The 19,093-nt window shown below is 27.0% G+C and overlaps 2 protein-coding genes across 3 annotated transcripts in view; one reads left to right on the forward strand and one right to left on the reverse strand.

The window, feature by feature from the left end:
* LOC113553389 (discoidin domain-containing receptor 2) overlaps positions 1–19,093 on the forward strand; it is a 244,377-nt gene that overhangs the window by 173,543 nt on the left and 51,741 nt on the right. The gene's annotated exons all lie outside the window — the stretch shown is intronic.
* LOC113553390 (protein GVQW3-like) lies at positions 3,642–4,269 on the reverse strand. The gene is made up of 2 exons (XM_026956703.1): positions 3,993–4,269; positions 3,642–3,932 (listed from the first exon to the last, which is right to left on the reverse strand). Exons 1-2 carry the CDS (start codon positions 4,237–4,239, stop codon positions 3,658–3,660), a joined length of 522 nt encoding a protein of 173 aa, XP_026812504.1. The 5' UTR covers positions 4,240–4,269; the 3' UTR covers positions 3,642–3,657.

A 19,093-nucleotide genomic window follows, 5' to 3' on the forward strand; every position in this document is an offset into this window, starting at 1 on the left:
TCCACGTCCCCGGCACCTCTGCGGTTTCCCGTGTGACATTGCTGCGTATCGTGCCGCAAACACTCGACAAATCAACCCGGCCTGTCGTCGCCGTCACTTTGTCCAACCGCCAACCTGATCAGATTTTCTTCTGTATATTATTAAGGCCGCGCGGCGACATCGTAATAATATGACATATTGACATCGTATTATAATATCTGTGCAAACTTTAGTGATAGGTTCGTGGAATGCATAAAGTATATTATATTATAGTGTAGCGCTGTGATATTGTAATATATTATATATTATTATGCGGAAGTATGCCGAAAAACCGAACGCGCGATATCGATTTTCCGTCGTCATTACTCCGGAATTGACGTTGTTTGGTATTTTGCGTGCCCGAGATTTCAAGACTAAATTAGTAGGTAATAGGTATACTATTCGACGCTATACCGTGACCGTGGTAGTGTGTATAATAATATATCGTCTCTGGGTGTTTTAATACATTCACGCTGGAATCGGTATTTACATAATTTAAGGCGATATTTGGTGCGTATATCGTTTGTCAATCGCGAATACTTCCGTCCGATTTCCTCGTATTGATATTACATGTATTTTTTATTTTTTGTAATGAGTGCAAATTATATAATTGTAATAGCCTACAAGGTGAAAAGATGTAAAAAATGTAAACGATTGTATAACGACCACAGCTAATTTAAAAATACCTTATGTCTATACATTTTTTATTATTTACATTCAACAGAGGAGCAATTTAGTTACTTTTTGTTGATTGAGCGCTCTATATCACATCATATAGTAAATAAAACAAGAATCTTCTGTTGATTAACTATACTATAGACTTAAATATAAATTGTGCTACCACTGTTCAATACTCGAACAGAATAAACAAATCGAAAAACCTTATTAACAACACTAATTCATAGGCGCAAATTTTGATTGTTAGAGGGAAGGGCTACAATTATAAAAATAGAACAGGCCCGCAGAGGCTTTGCCCCACACCCCCACATAAACATTTTACAAATTTATATACAATTATTTATTTAACGGCGTATACATAATCTGTTACCGTTGTCGTTATAAAATATTAACATATAATTCAATCATTCTAATTTTATTATAAACGTACAATACAAAATGTATAGATACTTAACCTATAACTTTAAAGTTTAAATAACACATACCTTTCGGATATCCAGTTTTATGAATTATGTAGTACATTTTATAATTTTCTCTAATGAATAACCTAAAATTTGTTGAAAATCTTAAAACAAAACTTAGGGAGCTAAGCCGAACGTAACACATACTATGATATACGAATGTACAATATACATAAATATACACAATTATTAGGTTTACATGATTTAAAATCTCAAGGAATATTTCAAACAAAATATCGCTTTCTGAATAATAACGTTTGTTTAACTTAAAATGTGATCTTTCTAAAACGCTTTTATTTTTTATTTATTTAATCGTGTTTTCAAAGTTTTGATATTTTAAAAACATTGATGTAATATCGACAAAAATAATCAGTAATTTAAAATCAAAAAGTACAACGCATGTATAGCAACAACGGATATCAACTGTTCAGATGCGCCTATAACTGGATGAATATTGATCGGACCACCCAGGAACAGATGGCTCGTATTAAAAGTTAAAAACTTGATTAACATGCGAATGTGTTCATTTCTTTTAGTAATAAGAATATTTAAATATTCGAATACATTGTAAGAACGTACACTGTTTCTATTATATATCATATACATAATACAATACAATTATTTATGTACGTTTTATGTTATGAAATTTTTACGGAACAAAAATTGTAGTAAAATAAAAATATTCTTTTAAAAAACAAAAAAAACCAATTTAAGATATGTCGGAGTTCATAAATGGTTACTACTTTGGATAAAATCTAATTATCATATATTATATGGTCATTAGGCGTGTTCACTTCTGCACCAATGAGAAAATCCATTGAAACTTAAAAATAATAAAAAAAATAATAATAACAACTAAATATGGTCTATTTAGATTTTAAATTTGCATGAAATAAAAAATATTAAAAACATAAAATGACAAAAAATGAAAAAAATTATGTTCTTTTTTTATTTGTCTGTTTTTTTCATTATACTCATTTTTTTGGGTAAAATAATATTTTTAAGAGACCTACAATTGCCTTAATGGGACCAATTCAAAATATTTTCTCATTTTGTTATCAAGTTATTCCTCTCGCAATTAAATTTCTGTAAAAAGTTATTGCCACGTTATAGTGTGCTTTACGTTATAAACTTGTTTCATGTTTTGTTTCGCATTTTTTTTCACGTTTTCTTTTCTTCTGTTTTGGTCGTAAAAATCTTTATGTGAACTTTGGTGTAATAATTGAAATAGCCTTTGTACTCGACCTCTGGTTATGCCAACTTTGTCTCGTCTTTTAAACATAATTTAACAAGGTAAATAGCTTATGAGACACCAGTTGACATTTCATGATTACCTCCTTGTTATTTCTCATTGTTAGTACAATTTTTTAAGTAGTATAAACACATAATGCTTTATAGCGCATATACAGTTACACCATAAACTACTCAGCTTTTATAATAAAACTTTCTAAAGAAAACACGACATAGAAAAATCTCATTAAATATTTAATTTTGTTTTCTTCAATATCATAATATTGCTCCTTATTATGTTCGTCAAGTGGCGTAGTTAACTGGTCATAGCTATAACTGGCATTGATTATATTATTTAACTTAATATTGATTTATAAGAATATGTACATTTTTATCGCATACATAGCGCGAGGCAGCCAAACAGTCGATCTAAAATACACGATTTTTTTATGATAGTTTAAGATAAGAATAGTTACTAAATATTATTAATTTAAAAACAATATACCGTTTAAACATGCACGACGTGCTTTTGTGGCATAATAATTTTACAAAAAATAATTATGTGGCTGCTCAAAATTCATTCCACCATTCAATGGTTTTACTAGAAGAGTACTTAAAAAATGGCAATCATTATTATGAGGTAATAATTTAAAAAATAAATGATTATGTTATGTTAGGTTAGGCACTCCATTCTAATATATTATTAACTATACATTTTTATTATATACGAGGTCTAATCAAAAAGTATCGAGACTGTTAAAAAAAAAAAAAAATATATTAGATAAAGTTATTTACATTCAATCTCCTTCAAAGTATGCTCCTTCTGAGTCCATACATGTTCTCCAACGTTCCTGCCATTTTTGAAAACACCTGTGGAAGTCATTTTTAGAAACTCCTCGTAGCTGCTCCGTCGCATTTTGTTTTATTTCATCTACATCTTGAAAACGTTTACCCTTAAGCGCCATTTTTATTTTTGGGAATAAAAAAAAATCACATGGAGCTAGGTCTGGTGAATAGGGGGGTTGAGAAACAACTGGGATACCATGTTTAGCCAAAAACTGCTGCACAACATGGGCTGAATGGGCTGGTGCATTATCGTGATGCAATTTCCAACTACCAGACTCTTTAAACTCGGGTCTTTTTCTTCGTACAGCGTCTCGTAAACGGCGAAGAACATCAATGTAGTACTCCTTTGTTATAGTCTGTCCTTTAGGAGCATACTCATGATGAACAACACCTTGGTAGTCAAAAAAAACGGTCAACATGACCTTCACTTGACTCCGAACTTGACGAGCTTTTTTGGTCGTGGTGAATCAGGTGTCTTCCACTGCGAAGATTGTACCTTTGTTTCTGGATCGTAGCCATATACCCAAGTCTCGTCACCAGTTATAATTGATTTTAAAAAAAAATCATCAGATTCGGAACACTCTAGCAAATCAGTGGCGATCTGTTTTCGATTTTCTTTTTGCTCACCTGAGAGCAGTTTTGGTACAAATTTGGCTGCAACTCTTCTCATGTCTAAATCAGTCGTCAATATGGTTTGAACTGATCCAAATGAAATTTGAAACTCATTACTAAGTTCCATAATTGTCAAACGACGGTTACCTCGTATTGCTGTTCGTATTTTTTGTATCATTTCCTCATTGCGGCTTGTTGATGGGCGTCCTTCACGTTCATCACTTTTAACAGTTGTTCTACCCTCTTTAAATCGTTTAAACCATTCAAAAACGCGAGCACGGGACATGGTTTCATCTCCATAAGCTAACAATAACATTTGGTAGGTTTCAGTAGCCGTTTTTCCCAGTTTATGGCAAAATTTAATGCACACTCGTTGTTCTGTATTTTCGCTCATTATGAAATCCGACGGGACGTAAAAACATACTTGACTTAATCGCACCTAGAAGCCGACTGAAACAATTTTAATCTAATCTATGTCTAATATATTTTCCCAACATATAAAGTTAGATTAATATAGCACATGCAAGTTCATACTCAAACTGGTTTACGATTAATCGTATCAGTCTCGATACTTTTTGATTAGACCTCGTAATTAAACTTTTAAAATCAGCCATTTTACTATTTTAGTACTCCATACTGTATTTTATATTATTATTATATAATGTTATAGCACTTTACGTTGTAATATATAGCTTTTATTTATTAGTTTATACATATACCTACCTATGGTTTAAAGAAAATTATTATCGTTTAGAATATTTTTTTATTTAATTTTAAACTTTACACGCATTTATTGATAACTGTGAACAGATAGTTTTAACATATTATTGTCAGGATACGAGGTTGAAATATGATACTGTATATTAACATTACTCCTATATTTCGTTGAAATTGAATACAGCACTCTGTGCACCACCAAACTCATGTTGGCTCGGATAACAATGAAAACTTCGAACAAAGTTTACTCCGTAAATTATAAGTGATTGTCAATTTTAAACCAAATTCATAAACGTATTTAAACTGAATATTAACTAGACATTAAAATCTCCAAGCGAAAATCATGAAAACTTAGTAGACCGTCGATGCAATAGTGGGGTATTGGATGGAAAATTATTTTCCAATGACAATAATAAAACATTTCAATATTATTAATATTACTTTTAACGAAAAGTCATCTTTTAGGCTATAACTATAACCATCATACTAGGATTTAAATATTTTTTGTAATACACTATAATGAACTCTTTATATATAATCTCAACGGAATGTTAAATTCTAAAAGTTTTTCGTCTAAGTTCTTGTTTTTATTGTGTAGTTTAAATACTGAAAAATTTTTGAGAGGGGTAGTGAATACATTATGCATCGTAATATTGTACAAATATTGTATTATTATGTTTTGCATTTGGGAATTTTTTGATCTTGAAAAGAAAACGATAAGAATCTAGTGTTATATTATAACGAGTTGTCTAAAAATATATTAAATCATATATATTTTTTTATTTTATTTTAAAAGTATTGCTGTTCAGTCTGTTCATTAGCGTAAGACATGTTTGATGTTGTACTAAATAATACATGTCATATTGTTTAATTTTAACATCTTGGATAATGAGTTAAATTATAAAATAAATCCTAATATAATGTAAGTAATTGTCTCTATTCTTACGTCGTTTTTGGTGTTAGTTATTCCAATAATCAAATATATAAATATTATATTGTAATGTGTGCAACAAAAAGATTGTTAATATTATATTAAAATAATACCATACTTCAATACTTGGGTCACCGTATAGGGAGCCTTATGGTCGTGAACTATAAAACATTAATACTCTTGTTTTGTTTCTTTAAAGTATAATGTAACTTCATATTAATCATAAGGATTTTTACAATAATTAATCCGTAACACTCAACCATCGAACTATCATTATGGCAGCTACCGACAAGAATCGAAAAATCAAGTCATAGTAAAACAGTTTAATTCCTATCTCAGAATTAAATAAAATACCATACGAGTAGATTAATGTGTTACTAATGAACGATTTTTTGCTCAATATTAAATTCAGAAATAAACGTCCAAAACAAAAAAAATACGTTTACAGCACATTTTTTTTAAAAACACATGTTGCGATTTATAATAAAAAAAAAAAAGTATGTAGGCAATTGAAAACGTCCAACATTATTATAAAAATAAAATTTGTATATTTTATCAATAATTGAATCACATGGTGAACTTACTTGATAGATAACTATTAAAGACTTAAGTATAATAGGAAAGTTGAATAAAGAAATTATACAGATTATACAAAATAATATATATTATTGGTTTTTTTTTTTCAAAGACTGTGCAATGCGTATTGTATTATTGTATGATATGCTATCTTAAAATAACACAATGTCGTACTTACAATAATTCTCAGTAGTTCATAACCATATATTTATGTACATACATTTCGATATATGAAATTCTACGTTAAAGAAACTTTATTTTTTATGTCTATAAATATTTATTAACTATTATATATTTTATATATTGTTATATTATATAAATTCGTATAATTTATCTACTATTAAAAATACTTTATTGAATTTATCTAAATAATATTATAACATTATTCGAACATTTAAATGTCAGCGTTCACCAAAATTCTATTTCATATATCTACAAAAAAGTTAAGGATCGCGTAGTTATATATTTTTATACTAATTAAACCAATTCGGTAAATAATTCATACACTCGCTTTATATAAATAATAACAAAATAAGTAAACAATGCTTGTAGATAAAATAATATTTATAAACAATTGTGTGTAAATCAGCTATATTATTTTATATATAAGAGTGTAGTATAGTAAATAATTCCTATGTGTCAAGTTCTCGATAATGAATAAATAGAAATAAAAATGTAAAGGTTCACGATTATAATTTTAAAATCAGATTTATGTTTATAGAGAAATTCCCTCATGACACTTTTTTTTCAACACTCTCATCGATCTTCCCTGTGGTTTTAATATTTGACTGGATTGGTGTAAATTATTCAAAGAAACGCAATAAGGAGAATTAAGTATTGAAAATGGAAAGCCGATCAATCTAATGTAAACTTTATGACATTTAAAAATGCGAATCTACGATCTCTGAATACTATAATATTGTTATACCATCAATTCTACCAATCGACATAAAATTAAACCTTTTTTCTATAATAATAAATAAGTGTAAAACAATAACGTTATTCTTTTTTTTTAATACCTACAGTTAAAGAAATCTCAAATATTTAACAACTTTAATATTTTTTATCATTCAAATTTTTATTTTAGTTTATTGATTTATTAAATACAAATGTTTTGTCTAAATATTATAAGTAGATTTATTTAATATTAAAAAAACAACATTATTTGACGTTTAACATACATGCAAATTTCACCTATATATTTGTCGAATATCAATTAGTAATGTACATTTTTCGTTGTAATAGTTTATTATGTATGGAAAAAAAATGATATAATTTGTATACGTTGAATATAAAATAATATAACAAAAGCTATTGATTAAATATAATAACAATGAATATTCTTAGTTACAATCAATCATATAAACAAAGGTCGCTTTTTATGAGGTTTTTATTTTCATCAATGTAACTATACAACTTTAATAAAAGTCTGTTGACTTTTTCACCTGGTTATGATGGGTATAGTTAACTATGCGATTATTAATTATTACCTATTCTCACTCTGTTTCTCTTTTTCTCCCTATCTTAATTGTTTTTTTTTTCAATTAACTTAATAGGTTTATTATTAGCTTATTACCGATAGCAATGTAATATATATTTTATCCTTTATGACCTATTACGGTATAATACGTTTTAAAATTTAACTTTAACTTCTATTATAATTGTGTTAAAATCATTTACTTAAGTGTTCCAAAAGAATTGTAGACCTTTTTCCAACAACTATTCTTTGTCAAACTATCAGAGAACATACGTCGTAAAAAATTAAATGCAATAATATTATACCTATTATTTATTTTATGTGATTATTAATGCTTAATATTATGCCATTTTGTGAATTTTAATTAGACACTTAGGCTGCACTACACATTTCAACATCACAACCGATATGAAATATAAAAATGATCGTATATTTATAGTATAACCTATCAACCATAATATTTAGTTCGCGTCAACCACAAAAATGTAGATTTTCGTTTTTATTTTCATATCTCCGTACGTTTTTATTTTCCTTTGATATAGTTAAGCACAACGCACTTATCGTTGTTTTCAACATCAAATAATTTAATACGATATTCACCCATGTGCCAGTCCTCTACTCGTCTATCGGATTTACTTTAATATACAATTAAACCTCAGGTCACCGGGAAACGAATACCTAAGACATACGTATTATATTCGCGCACGTTGTCTTGAATATGATGTTTGAATTAAAGACAAGAGCTGTTCCGGTGCAAACAAAATACTGCACACTACTCTGCTACATAGAATTTCATTAAATCTCATATTCCGTGAAATGTTAATACTCAATTAAAGCAGAGCTTATATACCACAGTCCCAATTAGGGTGGTTATTTTACTCCGTACCTATACCGGAGATATAGTCTGCGCGCGTATAACAATTTGACCCCACAACGATGTAAATTCACGTGTTATTTTATACCTATACACGGGTAATGTATATACACATGCATGTATTTATAGACAGTAGTATATACACGCATATGCCACTGGCGCAGCGTATATAATTTACCGAGGCAAATCATCAAGGATATTAGCTCGGAATACGTTGGATCAGAAATCATTCGGAAAAGCTGCTGCCGCTGCGTTCAGGTCGATTACATCGGCAAAGCCCAATTAATATCACCCAAAATGACATTTTCCAGAGGATTTGAAAATAACGACGGCTTTGCCCGGGGAAATGGGATTTGATCGGAGCGGCGTGGCTCGACGACGCAATTTCTAGCGAATTTGGTCGCTCCAGTTATATGTGTAATTGGTGTACGGTAGTATAACACGGCACTATCGTTTACCGTAAATTTGAATTTTTACCGGGTGTCACTAAGTTAATATTAATTTATTTTGATTACGTATAAATTTATATCTAAATCTGTACCATATGGGGTACGCATATTTCTATATTATGTTATTATAAGATTTTATTTGATAAGATAAATTAAATCTAGATTCAGGCGATTTAATATTCAAAATAATACAATATGCGGGTTTGTAAAATAACGAAGGTTGAAATTACTTAGTTTATAAGTTGATGTTAAATATATATATTCTTTTTAACTTTTTAACTAAACTAGTTTGTTAATTTACTTATCACATTGTTAAGAATTAGTTAGATTGACTGTTGAAATAGTTTTTTTCAGTTTATTTAAAATCCATTAGGAAATGAAATAAAATCTTAGCTTTTATTTATTAATTTATTACTGTATAACATATCATGTAAACACATATAGATAAAAATAATCAAATATTATGGTCTAAATGATTAATAGTATAGTCTAATAAAAATAGTTTTATTAGTTATGTTATATTTTCTTGATAAAATAATTTTATATAGACAGTCACAAAATGTTCTTTACCTATATGACCCACATACTTATTAAAAAAATAAATTAACTTTTTTTTAAACTGAGTTAATTTGATATTTTTTTCATAATATCTTAAACTTAGAAAGTGAAATTCACTGTTTGTTAACTTTGCCATTAACTTTTAATTTAACAATTTTTAGTTCACTTAACTTAAATTAAAATAAGTTAATTACCTATTTTTATTAACTTGGCCTACCTATAACTTTGCAAAATTAAAAGCACAAATATAAAATTGCGTTACAAATACTGATACATCAAAAATATTAATATTATTATTTACAAGGTATGTAGATAATTTCAAATTCATTCATCGTAAAAGCATCAATAACGAAACCGTATATTATACGTACGCTCATATTATATCGTTTCGTAGGGTTTCGATGGAATAAACGTAATTGCATCGTCTGTAAAATATAATAAACTATAATCTAGTGTCATATATTTAATATATTTTACAAGAAACGAAATTGTATGATATTTATGTGAATAAAGTTATAAAGGAAAAGTATTGTGTCATTCATATTTTATGTGTACAGGTATACACTTTGTACTAAGTGATTTTATTTTTTTAAACGTAATATACTTGTCAATTTTAATGATTTATAATAATATGGTTTCATGTATGAACTTATATTTACAACACACCATTACAATATGTTAGTTCAAAGATATTTAAAATTCTCAATTAATTTACATGTTTTTTTTTTGTGTCTAATTTTAAATATTATAAATCTACTTTTAAAAGTAAGAAACCAATAGTTAATAGGTACATATTTCTTATTAAAAATATGATTTATATATTTTTTTAATAATATTCTAAAATATGTAATTCATAATATATTATTTCTATTTCGTTTTCTCAATAAATAAATTTTTTTTCGAAAATTTTGATGAATTGAATTTCGAAGAAATAACTTATTATTTATAACTTGAAAAGCTTTAAAAGTTTAAACGAATAGTAAAGAAAAAATATCTATTCTGTATCCTCCACATTTAATCTGCATGCATAAATAAACTAAAACAATAATAATCAAACAAACTATATCAATTCAGCTATGTTTTTCTTGGAAAATTGTTGAAAATATTAAACAAAAAAAATTTAATTTAAACAAATAGTTACTATTAAAAAAAAAAAAAAAAAAAAAACGCATTCCAAAAGCTATTATAAACATTTGATTATTTTTTATTTTTGCATAATATTTATATAGGTATTAAAATAAATAATAATAATTATTACGAACTAATATACAATGTATTAATTTTGTGACAGATGTAATCAAATAAATAGTGTTCACGTTTTTCATCAGTTATCAGAAAATTCTATCTCGAATAATAAATTATGTATCCAAAGTATAAAATGCACACACACACAAAATATGTAGAAGGTCCTTGTACATGGTCATTCTTGCCATTTTGTCGGCCTAATTTTGTAGTCTGCATCTGTCACGGGTGGTGCACAGCTATTATACCTACACGAAGTCGGTGGTGGCGCGTTTGTCGTCGACTCGCACACGCGCTGAGGAAACCGTACTTGGTTATATTATACAATGAGCATTGATTGAACTGTATAGGGTGAATTCTAATCATTAATAACAATGGATACGCGCGCCGACGGTTTCGAGTGGACGGTTGGGGGTGGTTTAGCCACCTGAATGGATATTTGTGCTTTTCATTTTGGTCGATTTCCCCATGGAAAACGGTAGTAACGTATCTAGGTTATTACTATAAGTATGTATGTATGTATGTATGGGTAGATGTGTGTTTGTAAAGTTGACATATACACACATACACACATACATGTTCGCATTACTGATGCTATAGAAGCGATACGGTTTTATACAAAATACCATCGTTGTCGTCTTGGTGGCGGTGGTGGTTTAGATACAATTATGTAAATTACTCCGATATAAGCCAGTGTGTGTTTGTTTTCACGTAATCGGCGAAGAAAAACATGTATACTTCTCGGAGAGGGGGTCATTGGTGTTTCGAGTTAGAGCATGAAATACGTTACATAACCGCAAAACGCTTTGCCACCCCCGTGAAGATTGTCGATTACGTTACGTGACGTCTTAAACTATTTTAAACTCAAAATCCTCTTGAACAACGAACCTATAATTGGTTTGAAGAAAACGAGTTTTTCACAGCCACATAATTTTTAAGTCCAACGAAATACCCTACTACAGGTTATGTTTATTTATGAATTGAATATTGAGCATTGACCACTAATTCGTATTTTGGACGACCTAATTTAACTTAACTATTCACTTTTGGTAATTTAAACAATGTTTGATGATTGAAAATAAACTGCAAATCATTTTGTTTTAGAATCAAAATAATATAATTAATTAACTATAACTATTTTCATAAATTTAAAAACGTTTGTGTAGTTGAAAAATAGAAAAATAATATGATTTTAAATCGGATTGATGAATACAGAATAAAGGATATAATATACAAGAAACATTCAAACCATAGCTCAGCCAAGATTCATTAAAGCAGAACCGTATTTATGGATTTGTTTTTTATTTTTAATATACATCCAAATTTTAATTGTATACTGTAACTTTTAATAGTACATTTATATATTATTTCGTCACTCAAAACGTAGAAAACTGTAATATAACGTAGTATTTGAAACAGAAGTAATAAACATAACTGCACAATACACAAAGTAAAGTGAATAATAATAAACACAATTTAAAATCCTATTTAAAACTATATTGCTTATAGTTCATAAAATTATACGGCATTTCAAATAACAGTAATTGATTCCCATAGAAACTATCTAGAAACATGACTATATAAAGTTTTGGCTTTAGCGTTTCAGTTGAATATCATGTTACCGATTGAATAAGTGGTGATAATATAATCATACGATCATAGAATGCATCTAAATTTTTTTTTTTTACAAAAAAACATATTATATGACATATTAAGTTGACGGTATTATTTTTTGCAATTTTCAAGTACTTATAAAATATATTTGCACGTCAAAAAATCAAATAAACCAGTAAATATGTTAGACGACATTATAATGTGGGTAGGTATATAGATAAATAGAATAATTATAATATTTAAATTGCGTACTTTTTAATTAATATCTACAATCTACATAGTTTCTTATTTTGTACGAACACACTGATTTATGTAGTCTTGTAATATTTTAAAGAATTCACAAAAAAACAGAAAACGGCTAAAATGTTAAGTAAATTCTTATGCGAAATTTGTCGTGTTTTAAAATAGCAGAAATTCTTACGAAATTACAAAGTATTTTAAAAACATCTTGACTACATTGTATCTATTGAGTTAAAGTAGATCAAAGGGATGAGCATATAATATACAATGCACGAAATGTCCTGTGTAGTTGTATACAATTCTGTTACATTAAGTTATAATATTTTTTATTTTAATCAATATATTATTTTTCCATTACGTTCTGTTCGGATATAAAATGAGAACACTTATATGAATAGTTTATAATATCATATATATACCATAATATAGTATTTTATACATTTGAATAAATTTAAAAATTAAATAATAACAAATAAATATGTTTGTATGAAATAGTTTATGTTTTGTTTGTTGCGATGTGAGTAGTTATGGTCAAAGGATTTCAAACACAAAAACAACACACATTGTTTCATATCAATAATAATTATTAATTGATTATTGTATTCAAATAATTCATTGGAAACTTTGCATAGATATAAATAAAAAAAACGGCTTGAAATTACGTGTTAAAATAAATCTATATTTACTAAAAGATTTAAAAAATTAAATGTTGAAAAAAAATAAACAAATATGCAATAGTAAGTTAAGATTTTAATTTGAACAAATTATTTAATCATCATCATACAATGATAAATATTTGTAAAAATACTTTATAAATTCCAATGCATTCACACAATTAAAACGAATTAAAAGTGATAAAAACATATTTACAGTTTCAAATAAATCTTTTAATATAGCTTCTTCGATCTGCTTAAATTATAAAGTAATACATTGTTTTCATTTTGTGAGAGAGTTTTAAGAGAATATTATGAAGTTTTCTGTAAAATATTAAAATCATCTATACATGTATACAATATTTTTTACACATTTAAAGAGATAATAAAGATATGACCTCTATACTGCAGATGAATAAATCTAATTTTGTGTTAAAAACTTTATAAGCTTTATGTTATATACATAAAAAACATTAATTATGATTTTAAAAGTTTCCCGAGCGCAAAATATAACTTGAATAACCTCTGATGAATATTTTTTCGATTTTTTTTTTACTTTATTTTTCCAAGAAAAAATTAAAAGCTTTTATTAGATCCAATATGATTGGATTTAATAAAATAAAAAAATAAATATATTTTTTTATTTTAGAATTCCAAGATAAATTTTTAATTAAAACAAGAAAAATCTATTCATATTTGATTTTAAATAATGCAAAAATGATATAAATAGTATATTGAGGATATCACTGTACAAAAATTATAATTCATATTAAAATACCATGACGTATTGAAATTTAAGCTAAACAATATTGTGTATGTACTTAATAATAAGTGAAATATCACCTAAGCCACACTTACTAGGTAAATACATAAAATAAGTTCAAAATTAAAAAAAGTAAGACATTGAGTTCTTTCCCACGACTAAGCCCTTTAGAGTTCTAATTAGTTATTATACACAGAAAATACTAATATAATAAAATTGAATGTAGTATTAATTTAAATCTTGATTAAAATAGTGTATATAACTATATAAGTAACGACTTAAACAATAAACATATTCTATATTAATATACTATAGATTGTTATAATTTATAATAATGTACGATACAATAATTACTGTGATCATAAAATAATTGACATTGTTGACAACAAGTTCTAATCGTGATCCAATCATACATACATTATACCATATCGTTGTTATGATATTAATTTCTAAATCGAATAAAATCTCTGTATAAATATTTCCATAATTTCATAGCATGTATTATTAGTAGTTACGTGTAAACGACAATGCATGGTAAAAAAAAGTTTAAAACAGATTAAAAGGAGACGTCTTAAAATATGTATTCTCTTTAAAATTGAAAACAAATATAAAAGGCCAATCAAGAATTGAGTATCTCCGATATGTTCGTTGGTGGCGCGAAACATTATAATTGTAACATTAAATCGTTGGACATTTTATTTATTAACATTCGTAAGATAGAATCGAAAAGCCTCATGTTGACTGGTTTACGATATTATCAATATTATTATAAATCGACATAAATAGTATGAACCTGATGTGGACGAGACTTCGTCGTCGTTGTTATTTATACGGACAGGTAAGAGGAGAAAAGACGACGGAAATTCAATTTTGTCTTGCCGAGCAGAGTGTGTTTGCTCAATTCAATATTGAACTTTCCACGCGGGGACGAAGGAGCCCTACCTAGGTAATGCTCTCAGGTAAATATGTAAACCAATAAATGACAGGGAAATAATAACACATACACGTGCATGTCCCGAACACACAAATCTCAAGCCGTTTTGACTTTTCGAAAATGATTAATGTCGCTCGACCAGATTTTTCTACGGTGTATTGAATTTTGGTGAAACAAAATAAATAATAGTATACCACATACACACATATTATATCTATATATTATGTTTATATCCCAACGAAAATATTAATATTTCATCCAGCCGAATGTTTTATCGTGACCCATGGGCCGCCACGCGTCCTAACCCTAAAACATAAGCCATACGAAAAAAACGCGTCCTTTTTTAAAAAAAATACATTATTTTGTTTATTTCTGTTTATACCATCATACTCTTTCCGCGCTCACTAACATAACTTCAGTAAATCACAATGATATACAAACATACGCATGCCTACACCGTTTTCTTCTCGTAATATAATATCAATTATCTTGTGTACACTGAAGCTTAGCGCCGTAGACAAGAATTTACATGGTGACCTAACAATTAAATTTAGGTAATTATAACAAAAACACACGCAACACATTGTATTATCGTTCATAATTGTATTTTTAATTGATTTTAGTATCTTATTATATATACACAGATATTAGTTATTATATTTGATGAAACCGAACACATTGCAAAAAATATTTGTGTTGAACTACATAAAGACTAAAAAAATATTATTTGTCATTTAAAAGTTAACTTGCACGACATGTATTTATAACTGTTGAAAAGTACTTTAGTGTCGAGTTCAAAAAAAGAGAAGGCATAAGAATATTTCGTTCTGTAAAATAAGAGACATTTCTTTTCAATCTAGAATATATTACAATAATTGTGCATTCGCTTATGTCTGTTTTCCAAAAACATTAATAATAAGGATAGAATATTGATGACCTTAAAAACAGCAAACAATTCAAAAATACACGGACAATTTTATATTATAATATAATTATTAAAATAATTCAGTAATTATGTTATATTATATATGTAATGTTACACGTCCAATAGCTACAGATGCCACGGACAGTTTGCCTTATCATAGTAAAAAATATATAATTATTACTACTGAGTTGTTTAATCGTTGTTTTGAGATAAAATTAAAATATGAAATTTATGTACAAATGGGCAAGGCAAATATTCAAATCATTATTTTTTTAGTTTTGACGTACAACATTGATTTTGCATAGGTAGTACATTATTTGTAATCTTAAACGTACAAAATGTAGGCAAGTAAAAAATTAATAAATACTCTACATTTATAAATAAATTCATAAAATGCCTACAAATATTAAAAATTATAAACTCCGAATAATTATAAAATGAAACATATTTATAACTTGGTCGGAAATGCATATCAATTACAGAAGAAATGTCAAAAATCTTTAAAATCCCACGCCTAGTTATTAACTACGTTTTCACTTTTTTAATTTAACTCGCCCACTCTATGGAATGTACCTCTGTAATACGGTGGTAAGAGACAAAATGAGATTAAAATTAAATTAATAGAAAAAACACAATTGCCTAAATAAACAATATAATAATATTATGTCGCTATCGTGTGTAATGCCACTGACGTTTTCCAGATAGATTGTCGCTTAAATAATATGCGGTTGATACGGTGTATAATATGATAATAATACGTATATGTATTAATTATAATATATCAATACCTATTATTTTATTATAAACTTATATTGAAATATTGCGATTGTTTCGTTTTGTATTGAATATGTAAATATTATTATTATGATAATATTTCGTTGAATGTAATTGTTTTTTTTTTTTTTTTTGGATCATCAACTTTCTAGCTATTAAAAAGGTCTCTTGATAATAATAATACGCCATGACTAGACAATGTATATCCAATGGAGTACACTATGTTATAATATGCGTAGTATAATCGTAGTACCTAATTATTTAGGTTTATTAAATGGTTGAACACATAAATTATTTTTAATTTAAAAAGCATTGTAGATGCACCTATATCTATATTTAGGTGTAAATATTTATGCTTAAAGTTTTAATTAATAACTTCAAACACTTTATAATTTGCATTCAAAATATCTTTAATTAATATAATTTCAATATCACAGTGGACCAAACTGGACGTTAAAAATTTTCATCGTAACTTTTTATCATTGCAACTATTTCCCCAGTGAGAATGTTTTTTAAAATAAATGTTAAGTACTGAGTAGCGCTTTATTATTAATCCGGTGCTCTTTCAATACAAATAAGACTATTGTGAATTGGGAAGTGCAATTTAAGTAAAGCCATACAAAACCATAAAATCAAGATTCAAATGAATTTCAAAAGGATGCTACGTATTATATATTACGTACAATGTACATTTAAAGTTTTGACGATGAACCAAATGTTACTATCGATGTTAAATATTCCGGAAATATAGGTGATTACTAGATGATGATAGTAATATTATGGTGGAGGACACCAGTCATTGTTTATAATCGCAAACCGGTATATATTTCCATACTTGATTCAAAAGTTTAATCATTATAATATATCGGGTTTTACTAAGATAATTAATCAAAATCGATTTACAGATTGTGAAACTGGATATTTATTTTTTAGTTTAATTACTACTTTGTTGAATGAGAGAAGCTAGTAAAAATTACAAGAATAGTTTTTGTAAATGAACAAACAAGGATAACTCAAAAAACTGTTTTACTAATTGTTACAGATTAAATATTTTGGATTTTTTAAATCGGAAATTTACATTACAGAATATATTTTTATTGCACATACATTTTATTATAATATTTTTATATCTTGTGTCTCTGTTCTAATTAAAACTAAAACTATATATTATTATTATTGTCGGATATCAGAAAATCTGTGGTTATGAGTAGAAAACTAAATTCAACATTTTTGTCGTAGAAAAAAAGATTATCACATAAATATTAAATTTGTATTCGTGTGAAGAATTTGTTGTTATTAAAAATATTTTAAATATTACCAGCATACGTAGTAGCTATGGAAATATGAAATGTAACTATAAGATATGTCTTCTCTTTTTTTAAGAGCTTATTATAATAAAATATTGGTTGTATTTTATTATTACCTCTGTGTGTTAAAATTTTTTGATCCAGTCTTGATTATTATGTAATAATAAAATTAGTATACTAGCTACTGCAATACCCCCAAACTTATAGATATTATTATTATAGTAAATAATAATGTATTTAAGTATATATAGATTACGGTCGTATGATATAACTTAGACTCCTAGAGAATGGATTCTTACGTTTTTAAACGTTTAAAATATGCACTAAAAACTCTTAAAATTTTCTCTCAATATCCTATTAAAAAATAATGAAATATACGAGTACTCAAAATATTACATATTATTTTGGATTTTATCACTATTATTTAATTATGCTTGTAAAGCATATTAATATAATATTATATAGTTTAAATAGTTTAATGTTTATACTAAATTGTTATCTGTTTTATTCTTGGAATGAGAAATTAGAATATTCAGTGATTAATTAACGATTTGGTCAAACAGTAAATATGCGTATCGCAATCCGAGAAGACCAAAGTGATCAAGATACTAAACTTAATTACAATCCAACAAGATAGATAAATTAGATAAATTTTGATATTTTAATTTCAATTTTTTTTAATTACACAAATGTGTTGGAATTATAAAAATATCTTCACTCAGGAAATGATCAACTATGGTTTTTTTTCCATAGTCAATAAAACAAAACACATATTTTAAAATATGAAGAATATACTAAATACTCTCTAAACGAAATATAGCTGTTTCTACCAATTCTGTAATCAACATTTGTCCACAAAGTGACTAACTTAACCTGTTGATTTATATAAACCCAATAAATATAATAATGTAAAATCCTTAAAATCCGCTTTATATAAAGTATTCATATTCATACCTATTATAAATTTATTAAATAAGAATTACATATTCGGTAACATTAATCTAAAATATGATAGTGTACTAGTGTTTGACATATTATTATAAACTGACTGTAGCCGAATCATTATAATTTATTAGTTGGCGTAGTTATTGTCGTCGTCGTCATTGCATCGTCCTCCTGAGTTATTGTCACTTTTGAACTCGCCCCGTAGTATTCATATTTAATACTATTTCCTTCACGAAACCCTTCTCGACACCGTTGTCGCAGTCTTATCA

The sequence above is a fragment of the Rhopalosiphum maidis genome, chromosome 2, assembly GCF_003676215.2.
Source record: "Rhopalosiphum maidis isolate BTI-1 chromosome 2, ASM367621v3, whole genome shotgun sequence".
Taxonomy (NCBI): Eukaryota; Metazoa; Arthropoda; class Insecta; order Hemiptera; family Aphididae; genus Rhopalosiphum; species Rhopalosiphum maidis.

Coding starts and splice junctions, on each gene's coding strand:
- LOC113553390 (XM_026956703.1), bottom strand. CDS start 4,239: ATGAGCGAAAATACAGAACAACGAGTGTGCATTAAATTTTGCCATAAA. Junction 3,933..3,992: donor AATACGAACAGCAATACGAG/GTAACCGTCGTT, acceptor CATTTGGATCAG/TTCAAACCATATTGACGACT.